The sequence below is a fragment of the Chenopodium album genome, chromosome 16, assembly GCF_948465745.1.
Source record: "Chenopodium album chromosome 16, dcCheAlbu1.1, whole genome shotgun sequence".
In the NCBI taxonomy this organism is placed as follows: domain Eukaryota; kingdom Viridiplantae; phylum Streptophyta; class Magnoliopsida; order Caryophyllales; family Amaranthaceae; genus Chenopodium; species Chenopodium album.
Genome location: NC_137849.1, coordinates 46,766,583 through 46,778,484, shown reverse-complemented (window position 1 = coordinate 46,778,484; position 11,902 = coordinate 46,766,583). Strand labels below are relative to the sequence as shown.

The window sequence follows — 11,902 nt, the reverse complement described above, 5'->3', positions numbered from 1 at the left end:
GCTATACAAGATTACAATCAATCAACCACTAAGATTAAGGAGTAGATTGGATTAGTATACAATTGCAAAGTGTTGTATAAGATCATCTCGAAAACTCTTGCAAATAAATTGAAGCCTATGCTTGGATCTCTTATTTCGGAAAATCATAGTGCTTTTGTCCCAAATCGGCTAATTACGGATAATGCTCTAATTGCTTTCGAAATTTTTCACTCCATGAAAAGAAAGGGGGAAGGCAAGGACGGCAATGTTGCTCTTAAGCTTGATATGAGCAAAGCTTATGATAGAGTAGAATGGGTCTTCATTGAAAAAGTTATGTTACAGATAGGATTCCGGGTAGCTTGGAGTAGTAGAATTATGCAATGTCTTTCAAGTGTCTCTTTCTCCTTCAAATACAATGGGGCTATTTCTGGTGCCCTAACTCCATCTCGGGGACTCCGACAAGGGGACCCAATGTCACCGTACTTGTCCCTTATATGTGCGGAAACTTTCTCTACTCTGATATCTAAAGCGGCATCAGATAATTTGATTCATGGAGTAAGTATTTGCAGGGGAGCACCTAGGGTGTCTTATCTTTTCTTTGCAAATGACAGCATTTTTGCGAGAGCTAATTTGCATGAATGCTCTAAAATTGTTGATATAATCAATACATACGAAAGAGCGTCCGGTCAGAAAGTCAATTTAAGCAAAACTGAAGTAGCTTTCAGCAAATGTGTGAAGTCGGAGAGAAGGAAGGAAATTATTGAAACTCTGGGTGTTAGAGAAGTGAATAGACATGAGAAGTACTTGTGGTTGCCGACTCTTATTGGAAGGTAAAAAAAAACGGTTTTTACTTGTCTCAAAGAGCGTATTTGGAAGAAACTTCAAGGGTGGAAGGAGAAATTATTATCTCGTCCTGGCAAAGAGATATTAATTAAGGCGGTGGCACAAGCAATCCCAACTTATATGATGAGAATCTTTAAGATTCTAGATAGTCTTATTGATGAAATTCACTCAACTTTAGCCCGATTTTAGTGGGGTTCGGATAATTTGAATAGGAGGATTCATTGGCATAGATGGGAAGACCTTTGTCTCCGTAAATCAATGGGTGGAATGGGGTTTTGAGACCTTAAATGCTTTAACCTGTCTCTTCTCGCTAAGCAAGGATGGAGGTTATGTGTTGACAATAACACAATGCTACAACAAATCCTCAAAGCCAAGTATTTTAAATATTCTGATTTTTGTGGTGCCTCAAGAGGTTTTGATCTGAGCTATACGTGGAGAAGTATTTGGGGGGCAAAATCTTTGCTCCTTGAGGCTTTGAAGTGGAGAGTGGGTAATGGCTCTTCAATTAAGGTCTGGGAAGATGAATGGTTGGCTGGGGATGATTCAAACTCCATCCCGACCCCTCATTTGCATTGTGATACTGATTTGCGGGTAAGTGAGCTTATTGAATTTGATAATATGTGTTGGAATTCGGAATTGGTGGCTGCCACGTTCAGCAAGGAGGATGGTCTTAAAGTCCTTGACATCCCTCTGCCGAGTGTATGGGTGGAGGATAGGAGGTTCTGGTGGCCTACAAAGTCTGGTCTGTTTTCTGTAAAATCAGCCTATTGGTTGGGCAGATTGGGCAAGATACGTTCATGGGAATTGCTTCATGGAGATAGTGAGAATCAGCTCTGGCGCGAGGTCTGGGATTTAAAGGGACCTCCAAAGCTGTGCCACTTCGTATGGAGGGCTTGTAAAGGGTCTCTTGGAGTGATGTAGAGGCTGAATTTTCGCCATATACAACCCTCAAGCAGATGCTTGATATGTGGTGCGGATAGTGAGTCAATAATCCATGCTTTGTTCTTTTGTACGCATGCTATGAATATATGGCAGCAGAGTAACTCTCTTGATTTGCTTAATGATGCTCCAATGTCCTCGTTTCAAGAATTGTTCTGCTGGGTGTCGAGCAAATTAGATAAAGCACAGCTGCGGGTATTTTTATGTTTTGCGTGGGCAGCGTGGTGCTGCAGGAACAAAGTAATTTTTGGCGATGCAAATGAGATTAATAGCGTGATGATTGTTGCAAGCTTTGTCAAAATGTGTGAGGATTATTGTGTTTACAATGCTAGAGTTGGAGGAGGTGTGTCTGCTCCTATCACTTTCTCTCGGGCAAGCTGGATTCCGCCACACTCTTCTTCTATTAAGGTGAATACCGACGCATATGTACCCAACCATGGAGGAGTTTGCTTGGGTGCGGTTGTCAGGGATGAGTGGGGTACTATCTTTTGGTTGCGACGAAGAAAACAGCCTACAGATGGTCTTCTGAAGTCGCTGAAGCTGCTTGCTATGGTGTCCAAATTGCTGGCAGATATGGCTTTGTGAATGTGACTCTTGAAGGTGATTCAATGAACGTGGTGCGTGCTATTAGAGGCAAGCAAGAGGGTGCAGCTCCAATTTTTCATTTCTACGAGGATATTTATAGAATGAGGAATGATTTTATTAGCTTTGATTGTGTTCATGTTCGACGAGCGGGGAATACTGTAGCTCACTTAGCTGCTAGATAGGATACGGGTACTAGTAGTGAATGTATTTGTTTGGATTATATTCCCCAGAGTTTTCAAACTTTGGCGGAACTTGATTTAATAAATTGATTTCCCGTTTTTTGTCTTTCAAAAAAAAAAAGATTAAGGAGTAGATTAAGACTAAATTATATAGACTAATTTACTGATTAATATTCCTAGAATCAAGGTAGAGAATATTTACAAAATAATAGAAGATATTTACTTTGAGAAGATCATTCCTTAACAGTTTGTTTTTTTTTTTTTTTTTTTTTCTTTTTTTGGCTTTGATAACATAAAAATAACAATATGTTCAAAATTATACTAAAAATTTTCATACACAACTTCTACTTCGTACGATTATATGTAATACAAGCATCAAAGAGTCATACATAGCTATACCTACCCAACATGAATAAAATTTGTTTATCTACATCATCTATTCGACGAGTATTTTTTACTTATACGTCTTTTTATTGTATTATCTTTACTATAATTGAACATACATGTATCTAACACTCTTGAGAATAGTTGTGAAACAATCCATAGTAGCCTTGGAGGTGATACTTCATATGCTCCATAAAAGCGCCCCTTATTCACAGATAAGTTGATGGAACTTAGACATGTAAATGTGCATGAGTTGGATATTGATTAAATGGAGCTTGTTTTGAGCTATTGCTCAAACTTTTTTTAATATTGATTAAATCAGTGATTAATCAACACTTACATGAATGTCAAAGATGTCATTTGCCTTAAAAATATGCAAAACAATCCTGACGAGTTTTGCAGCACTTCTCCTGAATACAGCACAGCTGAAATCTCACAAGACCAGGGTTGAGACCTCAAAGCTCGAAAGCTTCCTCTGCTGCCTCCACCAATCTCCATCAACAGCAAAGGCTCCTTCCCCAAACAGATCAATAAGTATATCTCTATTATACTTCTCTCTTGTATACTTGTCAAAACTTGTTTTCAGAATGTGTTCTATGTTTCTGACATCAGTTTTATAAAATTTACTGAAGTCAGGAGCTAACAGCCGAAAAGTAGGATGCTTTCTGGCAGTCTCAGTTTGTTGATCATATAATGTGTTGAAGTACAACAGTTGGCTACTGGTGGATATTTCAGATAACAAACCGACTTACTGGAGTATATTTTGATGATTAAAGCAAATGCAAGTAGGAAAGGTGACCAGACATCCTTAAATAGTATGCGTTCCTATTATTATCCGAAAGGGAAGTATAATAACGTTAAAAAGGCGAGTAAGAGGATTGTAGGAAATAAAACTACAGAAGAAAAGGGCAGAATTCCCCAAAAGACTAACTACTCTTTTAAGTCCTAAATTTGTTCTTTATTCTGTTCAACAGATATGCAGTTGTATAGCTACTGCTGACCATGAGTAGAATCCTTGCATTACCAAATTTCTGTCCTTGGCAAAGCGCTAACATGGAGACCTCCATCAATGTGAAGTGTAAGCATTGTTCTATAAGTAACCTTTCGACTCTCATCCCCCAACTTAAAGCGGAAGAATCGAAGAAGTGCAATGGAGACGATCTTCATTTGTCTGTAAGCAAAGTCTTTTCCTAGACAAATCCGAGGACCCGCCTACCAATGTCAAAATTTTCACATAATGTTAACATACTCATATCTTTTTTGACAGAAACATACTCATATCAGAGAATCAAGATATGCAATTAAAACTTCTGTTTGGTTGTAATAATCACATTATTGATTCAATTTGAACAACCAGCGTGTTTGTTTCGGATGGAAGGTTATAATTTATAAGGTCAGAGCACTTACATGAAATGCTATGAATTTGAAGGGTGATTCTTGTTGAAAAATTCCATTTTGATCAAGCCATCGTTCAGGGCGAAACTCCTCTGCATCATCTCCCCAAATGTAAGTCATCCTCCCCATAGTGTAGGCCAAGTAGTTTACGGTTTCTCCCTTCTTAACCTTGTAACCATCTGGAAGTACATCATCTTCTCGCGCTGTCCTCCCATCCTGCCATTATGATAAGTTTGCATGACATCAAACTAGAGAAGTAGAGAGTATCAGAAATTAGTGCACAAAGCATAACACCTTACACTAATTTCTAATTTTTCTACTTCAGCTCAACTATTTGAATGTACAAAGGGTGTGCATAGTAATTAACTAATACGGAGTAATTAACCTAAAAAAATTCCAAAATAAGTCTACAACTACATGCAACAATCAAAATGGTAAAAGGATATTTAATTAAGGAGATCATAAAAAATTAAAAAAATTAAAAAAAAAAAAAAAAAAAAAAAAAAAAAAAAAAAAAAATTACCCAAATCAAGTGTGGTCTATTATTTGGGAACGGATGAAGTAATAAATTCAAAGAAAAATTTCAATACATAAAAGAGATGCATGGAAATTACCACTGGAACTCCTGGATAAAGCCTCAGGGTCTCTGTAAGAGCAGCATGAAGATAATGCATCTTTTCTAGTATATCATCACTAATTTGATCCACAAAGTCATCGATATTGAAATCATTGTCTGTTCCAGCAACATAATCATTCACTTCTTGGAAAATCTTTTCCTGTATTAATGGGTTCTTACAAAGCATGTAAAGAAACCATGAGATTGTATTTGCAGTTGTGTCTTTGCCAGCAATCATAAAGTTCAGAATAATGTCCCTCAGATATTGATCAGTCATCTGATCCGGATCTTTCTTGCTTGCCTCTAGAAATCTATATAGTATATCTTCCTTCACATTCTGCAATAAGGCAGCAAAAACAATATCGTTATACAATCAATCAAATTATGTTTGACAATATTTCATCATTAATTTGCTGTAAAGAATGCTGACAGAATCTTGTTGTTCAGCCAGTTGTTTCTTCTTTGTGCTGATTACTCCATTTACAAATGCGTCAATGACTTTGATGTTTTTCTTAAGCATAGCCTCAGAACTGATGTTAAGGGCTCGCTTAAGCTTCCAAAAAGGATCAACATATCGCCAGTACACAAATGCATTAGCATCATCAAAGGCCGTCATAAATTCAATGCTTGATCCTTCAAGGCAGTTCAAGTCAACCCCAAAACCAACTTTGAATATAGAATCTAATGTACACCTCATTAACATGTCCTGCAGAGTTTTGAAGTATTATAAATATGAAGTTATGAACTTGCTGAATCATATACTTTAATCCTAACTAAACTGTACTACATCAAGCATACAATCTATTTTAAACCAAGGAAAAACTGAGTTTTTTATTTGATGCAACTGCAACATCACTTCAGCATCATTACAAGAGCTCTTATTCTACTAGGCATAATAAAATGGAAAATCATTGCTCAAAGTAATTGTCAAAATTTGGAAAATGATACTATATACAATATAAAGCGACAAACCTGTCAATGAAAATCAAGCCATTCAATTTGTAAAAACCATTTTACTCGACATTAAAAACTACTTTGATCACATAATATTGGTTTAATCAATAATTAAGCAGTTCGGTTGTATTCAGGTGAAGATAACAGCTCCTTTATAGCTCTTATTATTCGTGGTAATAATAATAAACAAAAACACAACCTGAAGACAGTAGATTTTTGAACATATTTAAATATTGGCATCAATTCTATTCCTTTTAACAATCTAATCAGAATCAATATTAGCTATTTAACACTTACATGGATGTCAAAATGGTTATTTGCCTTTGATATCTGCGAAATAATCCTAACAAGTTTTGCAGCACTTCTACGGAAAACAGCACAACTGAAATCTCTGAGGACCCTAGTTGAGAACTCGACACTCGACAGCTTCCTCTGCTGCCTCCACTTATCTCCATCAACAGCAAAGATTCCTTCCCCAAACAGATCTCCAATTATATCTCTGTCATGATCGCCTTTTGTGTACTTGTCAAATTTTGTTCTAAGAATATGTTCGATGTTTCTGACATCTGTTGTGTAAATTTCACTCTGATCAGGAGTTAGAATGCGAAAGGTGGGATGTTTTCTGGCAATTTCTGTAAAATAGTCATATAATGTGTTGAAGTAAAACAATTCATTGAAGACTGTCCCTTCCACAGGAGGATAAATTGGATTGCTAATCGACTTCCCAGAGTATACTTTCAAAATTATAGCAAGAACAAGTACTAAAAACAAGAAAAGCGCAGATGTTATGAAGTAAAAGACGGCTAAGAAAAGATCCATGTTTGTTTTGGTTGAAGTTGTGCCAAAGCAAATATTATATGTTGATAATGAAGAAGAACAAAGTGTGTGTTTTCTCAATTTCAATCGTTTAAATTTAAAGACAAATCTGAACCGTTCATTTATTTGCAATGGTTGTGATGTACAAAACTTTGAATCTTTCGGTAATTTATTTATCATTGACTGGTTTATTAATGTCAAGAATGTCATTTTCAATAGAAGTCAATGCAAAATGGAGATATAGACTTAATAAAGCAAACTGAACAACTCCACTGAAAACTATGATTAAACTTGGATTAACAATACTAGTACTCCATAAAACCATGGGCCCTAATAAGCAACTTATAAAGCAACCAGCGAAAGTGTTGAATCCAACCAAAAAGAAGTATAGTATAACACCAGGACCAAGGAACGACGACAAGCAAAAGCAAAAACAGCATACAATTACGAATAAGTATGTAGCATGCTATCTAAGTACATAGAGAGTACAATTTACGGGCTTGGACATCACATTTATCGTCGAGAACATGATCTGAAACTCCATCAAAAATGTAGCTGATGGTCACCAAGCGCAGCTGCATGAGTCGGCAATCAACAGAACATGTAAATCTCACCGAAAAGCTTTTTGTCATGCTTCATCACAACTTGGCATAAATTAGGTAAAGGAATTACCTTAATACTTGCAAATGGCTTCGACTGGGCTCACCTGCACTATATCATCACATACATCGTCACTTGCTTTACTAATTGATCATTTGCATACTGGATTTTGACATCGAAATTATGATGACTTCCTTAGTATTCAAGGATGGTTTTTTCTACTCAAACCTTCATTGCTATAAAGCAGAAGGAACAATTTAGCTGTTAAAAGATACTGGTAATACAGATAAGGTGACTGAATTCGATACCGAATGATGATAATGCAATTACACTTTCTTACAAATAACATTAGCGTCTAATTGAGTCCTCTACAAATTTCATCCTCTCTAAATAAGCACTAGACCTAATAATCAACATAATCAACAAACTTTATCCTACATCTCACAATTGTGCTTCACTTGACGGTATCCAACTAACTGGCTGTTGGGCTTCAATGGTCGGAGGTGGTCCGTACAATGGTGCCGTTTCATTCATTGTGGGTTCAGCTATGCTAAATGGTACAACAGGTGGGACCATAGTTGATACAGTAATATTCTCTGTTTCAGGTTGGACTTCAACGGTCGAATTCACATATGTAGTTGTCATTGGAGGTTCTTCGGGAGTTGGAGATGGAGATCCAGTTAAACTCATTGTTGACAGATGTTCGAGTTGTTGCAATGCAGCCAATGCATCAGCTCCATCCTCATTAGGTACAAAAGGCCTAAGCACACCTACAGCATCTTTGATTGTTGCTTGCTGCAATCAAATTAAGACAAGGTTTAACATATAGGTCAACTTTAAAAAGGGACAGTTCCAAATAATACACATATGACTTACCATGTTTTCTATCTTCTTCATCAACTCTTCATTTGCTGCCACTTGCTCAGACGTTTGCTTCCCCACAGGTGAAGCATTCTGACAGTTGAAATTAATCAGCATGAGAAATTTTAAAAGATCACATGATATTCTTCACATGCACATTAAGCAAGATAAGATTTGTGCAATAAATTAGTGCTTTAGTAAAACAGCAAGAAAGCTTTTAGAAGAGTAGCAACAACACACCAGCATGCAGCATGTAATACAAGAGCAAAAAAATGTTGCAAGTGAATTGATACTTGATGTCAAATCGAAAGTGCCTACATACTCTCTACTCTCATAACCATATTCTCATGACATCAACACTGTCTCTTTAATTGCCATCTATCTAGCTTTGAATTACTGTTGTATGTTGGGTATCACATGTCGGATCCTCCGACACACCATGAGCAAAACTTATGAACTTTTAGAAACAGATATATCTTTCAAAAAGTTCATCAAATGTTCATTTACTGGGCTTTATTAAAGTGGTCTGACCTTTTATCCCCAAATTTGTTAGGGAGAATATCCTGGTTTCTAAGAAACCAATCTTCTCTCAAGATTTACAGAACATAGAAAGATAAAATGTGATGAAAGTTAAAAATCAATCTTCATGAATAAAGAAGCTACTTAGACCCAAGCTGACAAATTAAACCTCCCTCCATTTTACTAGCATGCCCATCCAGAATAAAAAATGAAGTAGAATGAATCTTGATTTAAGAGTTAAAGAACTAGCTAGATATTATACCTCTCAGTCTAACCTCCCAACCCACCCGCCTCCTCACTCTCCTGTTTTACTATTTACATGGTTGGACTGTCTTCATAAGAACTCAATTGGCTCTCAATTTCCCCCAAATATAGTATTCTTGTACCAATAAAAATGATTGCAAAGTAACATTGCAGCATAAGAAGGGAATTTTTTTTTTTTTTTATTTTTTTTTTTGGGGGGGGGGGGGGGGGGGGGGGGGGGGGGGCTTGTATATAATGAAGTTAGCCTTCCATCAGCTTCATATAGAAGACTAGCAGCAATATTACTCCCCATGGTAACATAGAAACTGATACATTACAGATAAATAGTCAGTCCATTGCCTGCTTATCTGCTGCTCTAATGCACTAACTAGAGCAATCTTTACAAAATTACAATAGCCTATACACAAATCACTGCCTCACCACTGCAACCTACTTAGATTGACAGGTGATTATGACCATCACTACACTGCAAGTATGCTTTCCATAATACTCGCATTGGAGTATGCTTCCACAAAAATGCTCACAGCAGAAAATCTAATCAAAAATTTATCAGGAAATCCTTATACAGTTATAAAACTATAACTACAAAGCTGTACCCCTAGCTGCTGAGAATGGGCCAATCTTTAAGGGATGGAGGGAGTAATGTAAATATAAAATGTTCACTCCCCTTCACAACTCAACTCAAAATTCATGATTAATTTATTTATTAAAGGAGTCCTACCCAATAAATTAGATATATTTACAACTTCATGCAATATTAACTAACTAATTCAATTTGTATTTAGATAAAATGACAAATACCACAAATAAAGATAGTCAAACAACAATATTGATAATTAGAAAACAAATCCAATCTTATCTACATTTAATAACAAACAAGAACCCAAAATAAAGACTTCAAATTTGATAATAACTATAGCAAAGAAAGGCAAGAATATCTTATAAAGATAACACATAGTACTTGTATTCAGCTCTAATTTTCTTTCTCCTCTCAAATCTCAATGAATGGACTCAACAGAACACATCAGCACTTTACTATTCCAATATTCCTCAACAAACTAAATTCCAATTATGCCCCTCCAACATCCATATTTAAACATTCAAATTATATAAGATGACAATTAATTCAAAGGTGCCAAAATTCAAATTCAAACAAACTTAAACTTTAAGAGGGAAAAAGGTCACAGCACTAATACCTTCCTAGGCCTGCCACGGGGCTTGCCAGAATACTTCCTCGCCGGTCTTGGTGGGGCCACACTCGGGACACTCCCCCTAGGAGGCCTACCGCGCCTCTTCCCACCAGCAACACCGCTACCGGGAGCCACTCCCGCTTGCCTAGGGGGGCGTCCACGGGGCCTCTTCCCAACCGGCTTCGCAACAGGGGCTAATGCACTCCTTTTAGGCCTGCCCCTAGGCTTACCACTCCCTACAGCAGCAAATCCGGGGGCAGCACCCCCCTTCGCCTTAGGCGGTCGCCCTGGCCGCTTCTTCGGAACACCGGAAACTGTACCATTCACAGGAACAATCGACAATTCTTGCTTAGCAGGCTGGAATTCAGCTTGTGCCTGATAAATCGGCTGCGGCACCGGCTTATTCTTGAAAGGGCGGCCGGGCCGCCTCTTAACAGGCTGTCCATTATTCAAACCAACATCTGGTGGTGGAGCATCATAAACAGGCTGAACAAACGGCACCTCCGCAACAGCCGGCTGCTGCCTCGGCGGCCTACCTCGAGGCCTTTTACCAGTTGAAGGCCCATTACCAACTCCAGCCGCAGGGGCCGGAGATGGGCCAACAGGGCCCGGACTGGGCTGGCCCAAAGGCTTAGCCTTTGGCGGGCGACCCGGTCTCTTTTTCGGAGTCATCGAATCTTGTGATTGAGGATTCAATTGCGAAGGTGGAGCAGATCTAAGAGGAACAGCAGCAGAAGCAGAGGCGGCAGCAGCAGCAGCCGCAGCAGCAGCAACAACAGGAAGTTGATAAGAATTCTTAATCATAACGAGTTGACCAGAATTCTTCAACCGCTTCAAGTGGTGAGTCAACAAGGCCGAGTGAGTTGGAGGAAGATTGGTATAAACTCGGTCAATATACTTTGCTATTGCTCTCTTGCTTGATCCTCCTGCTTTCCCTTGTGAACTGTCCCACATTATTGCTGCTGTTATCATCTGCATAAATTATTAATTACCCATTAAAATTAATTAAATACCCACAAAAATTAATTAAATACCCATAAAATTAATTAAAACCCATAAATAAAAAAATTAAAAAAAATAAAATTAATTTGGGATCTAGAATAAAAATTAAACCTCGGCGTAAGAAGGGTGAGTTGGAAGGGGGATTTGGGGCTGAGTTGGGATTGGGTTAGCGACGGCGGAAGGCTGAGCATCGGTGGAATTCACGGCGAACGGCGGCGGAAGGCCGCCAACTTGCTGGTGCTGCTCCATGGAAGAGGAGTGAGAAAGAAGGAGAGATTTTCGGGACCCCGAAAATTGGGGTTTTCTTTATGTATTTGTATAATTTTCTGGGTATTTTCTTGGAAGTGAAAAATGAAAATGAAAAAGGAAAATTAAAATTAAGGAGAGAGAAAGAGATAAAATAGGGTTTTTGAAGAAGGATTGGATTTGTGTAATAGAAAAGGGGTTTTTATTTTTATTTATTTTTTATTTTATTGTTATTTTATCTGTATAAATCTACAGTTGTTTTATACTCCGTATGATTTTTATTTTTATTTTTAATTTTGACGGGATGATGTTTATTTACTTACTTTGTTGTTTGGATCTGAAATTTTGATCGGACCGTTAGAAATGCTTTTCTAGTGATAGGAATCAACTAGATGACGTGGCTTTTTGTTTTTTTTTTTTGAAGGAGGTAAAAAAACTAAAAATATCTATCAAAGGGTTTTTCACTTTTTTATGAGGAAATGAACTTCACAAACTTTATGATTAAAGTAGGTGAATCAACTCAATAATAT

The 11,902-nt window shown here is 37.5% G+C and overlaps 3 protein-coding genes across 4 annotated transcripts; 1 reads left to right on the top strand and 2 right to left on the bottom strand.

Moving 5' to 3' along the window:
* The first annotated feature begins 213 nt into the window (after window positions 1-213).
* LOC145584432 (uncharacterized) lies at window positions 214-2,346 on the top strand. Its single transcript, XM_081641273.1, has 3 exons — window positions 214-809; window positions 1,233-1,665; window positions 1,858-2,346. The coding sequence occupies exons 1-3, from the start codon at window positions 214-216 to the stop codon at window positions 2,344-2,346; spliced, it is 1,518 nt and encodes a 505-aa protein (XP_081497399.1).
* Window positions 2,347-3,720: 1,374 nt separating this feature from the next.
* On the bottom strand, window positions 3,721-6,720 carry LOC145585649 (cytochrome P450 704C1-like). Of its 2 annotated transcripts, XM_081642357.1 has the most exons (5): window positions 6,172-6,720; window positions 5,351-5,626; window positions 4,919-5,257; window positions 4,317-4,520; window positions 3,721-4,121 (listed from the first exon to the last, which is right to left on the bottom strand). In XM_081642357.1, the coding sequence occupies exons 1-5, from the start codon at window positions 6,691-6,693 to the stop codon at window positions 3,930-3,932; spliced, it is 1,533 nt and encodes a 510-aa protein (XP_081498483.1). In that variant the 5' UTR covers window positions 6,694-6,720; the 3' UTR covers window positions 3,721-3,929. The 2 variants fall into 2 exon arrangements, with proteins under 2 accessions (XP_081498483.1, XP_081498484.1); XM_081642358.1 differs by lacking the exon at window positions 3,721-4,121 and having other exon boundaries at window positions 4,322-4,552.
* Window positions 6,721-7,571: 851 nt separating this feature from the next.
* On the bottom strand, window positions 7,572-11,574 carry LOC145586741 (uncharacterized). The gene is made up of 4 exons (XM_081643648.1): window positions 11,238-11,574; window positions 10,131-11,096; window positions 8,167-8,244; window positions 7,572-8,085 (listed from the first exon to the last, which is right to left on the bottom strand). Exons 1-4 carry the CDS (start codon window positions 11,373-11,375, stop codon window positions 7,732-7,734), a joined length of 1,536 nt encoding a protein of 511 aa, XP_081499774.1. The 5' UTR covers window positions 11,376-11,574; the 3' UTR covers window positions 7,572-7,731.
* Window positions 11,575-11,902: the final 328 nt, after the last annotated feature.

What these genes read in the sequence shown, in the direction of transcription:
- LOC145584432 (XM_081641273.1), top strand. Translation starts at nt 214, where the DNA reads ATGAAAAGAAAGGGGGAAGGCAAGGACGGCAATGTTGCTCTTAAGCTT. An exon ending in TTGCCGACTCTTATTGGAAG is followed by an intron (nt 810 to 1,232) that starts GTAAAAAAAAAC and finishes TGGTGCCTCAAG; the next exon opens with AGGTTTTGATCTGAGCTATA. An exon ending in AGAATCAGCTCTGGCGCGAG is followed by an intron (nt 1,666 to 1,857) that starts GTCTGGGATTTA and finishes AATATATGGCAG; the next exon opens with CAGAGTAACTCTCTTGATTT.
- LOC145585649 (XM_081642357.1), bottom strand. Translation starts at nt 6,693, where the DNA reads ATGGATCTTTTCTTAGCCGTCTTTTACTTCATAACATCTGCGCTTTTC. An exon ending in TTTATCCAGGAGTTCCAGTG is followed by an intron (nt 4,521 to 4,918) that starts GTAATTTCCATG and finishes TCATAATGGCAG; the next exon opens with GATGGGAGGACAGCGCGAGA. An exon ending in TCAAATTCATAGCATTTCAT is followed by an intron (nt 4,122 to 4,316) that starts GTAAGTGCTCTG and finishes TGACATTGGTAG; the next exon opens with GCGGGTCCTCGGATTTGTCT.
- LOC145586741 (XM_081643648.1), bottom strand. Translation starts at nt 11,375, where the DNA reads ATGGAGCAGCACCAGCAAGTTGGCGGCCTTCCGCCGCCGTTCGCCGTG. An exon ending in CTCACCCTTCTTACGCCGAG is followed by an intron (nt 11,097 to 11,237) that starts GTTTAATTTTTA and finishes TAATTTATGCAG; the next exon opens with ATGATAACAGCAGCAATAAT. An exon ending in CCCGTGGCAGGCCTAGGAAG is followed by an intron (nt 8,245 to 10,130) that starts GTATTAGTGCTG and finishes TTCAACTGTCAG; the next exon opens with AATGCTTCACCTGTGGGGAA.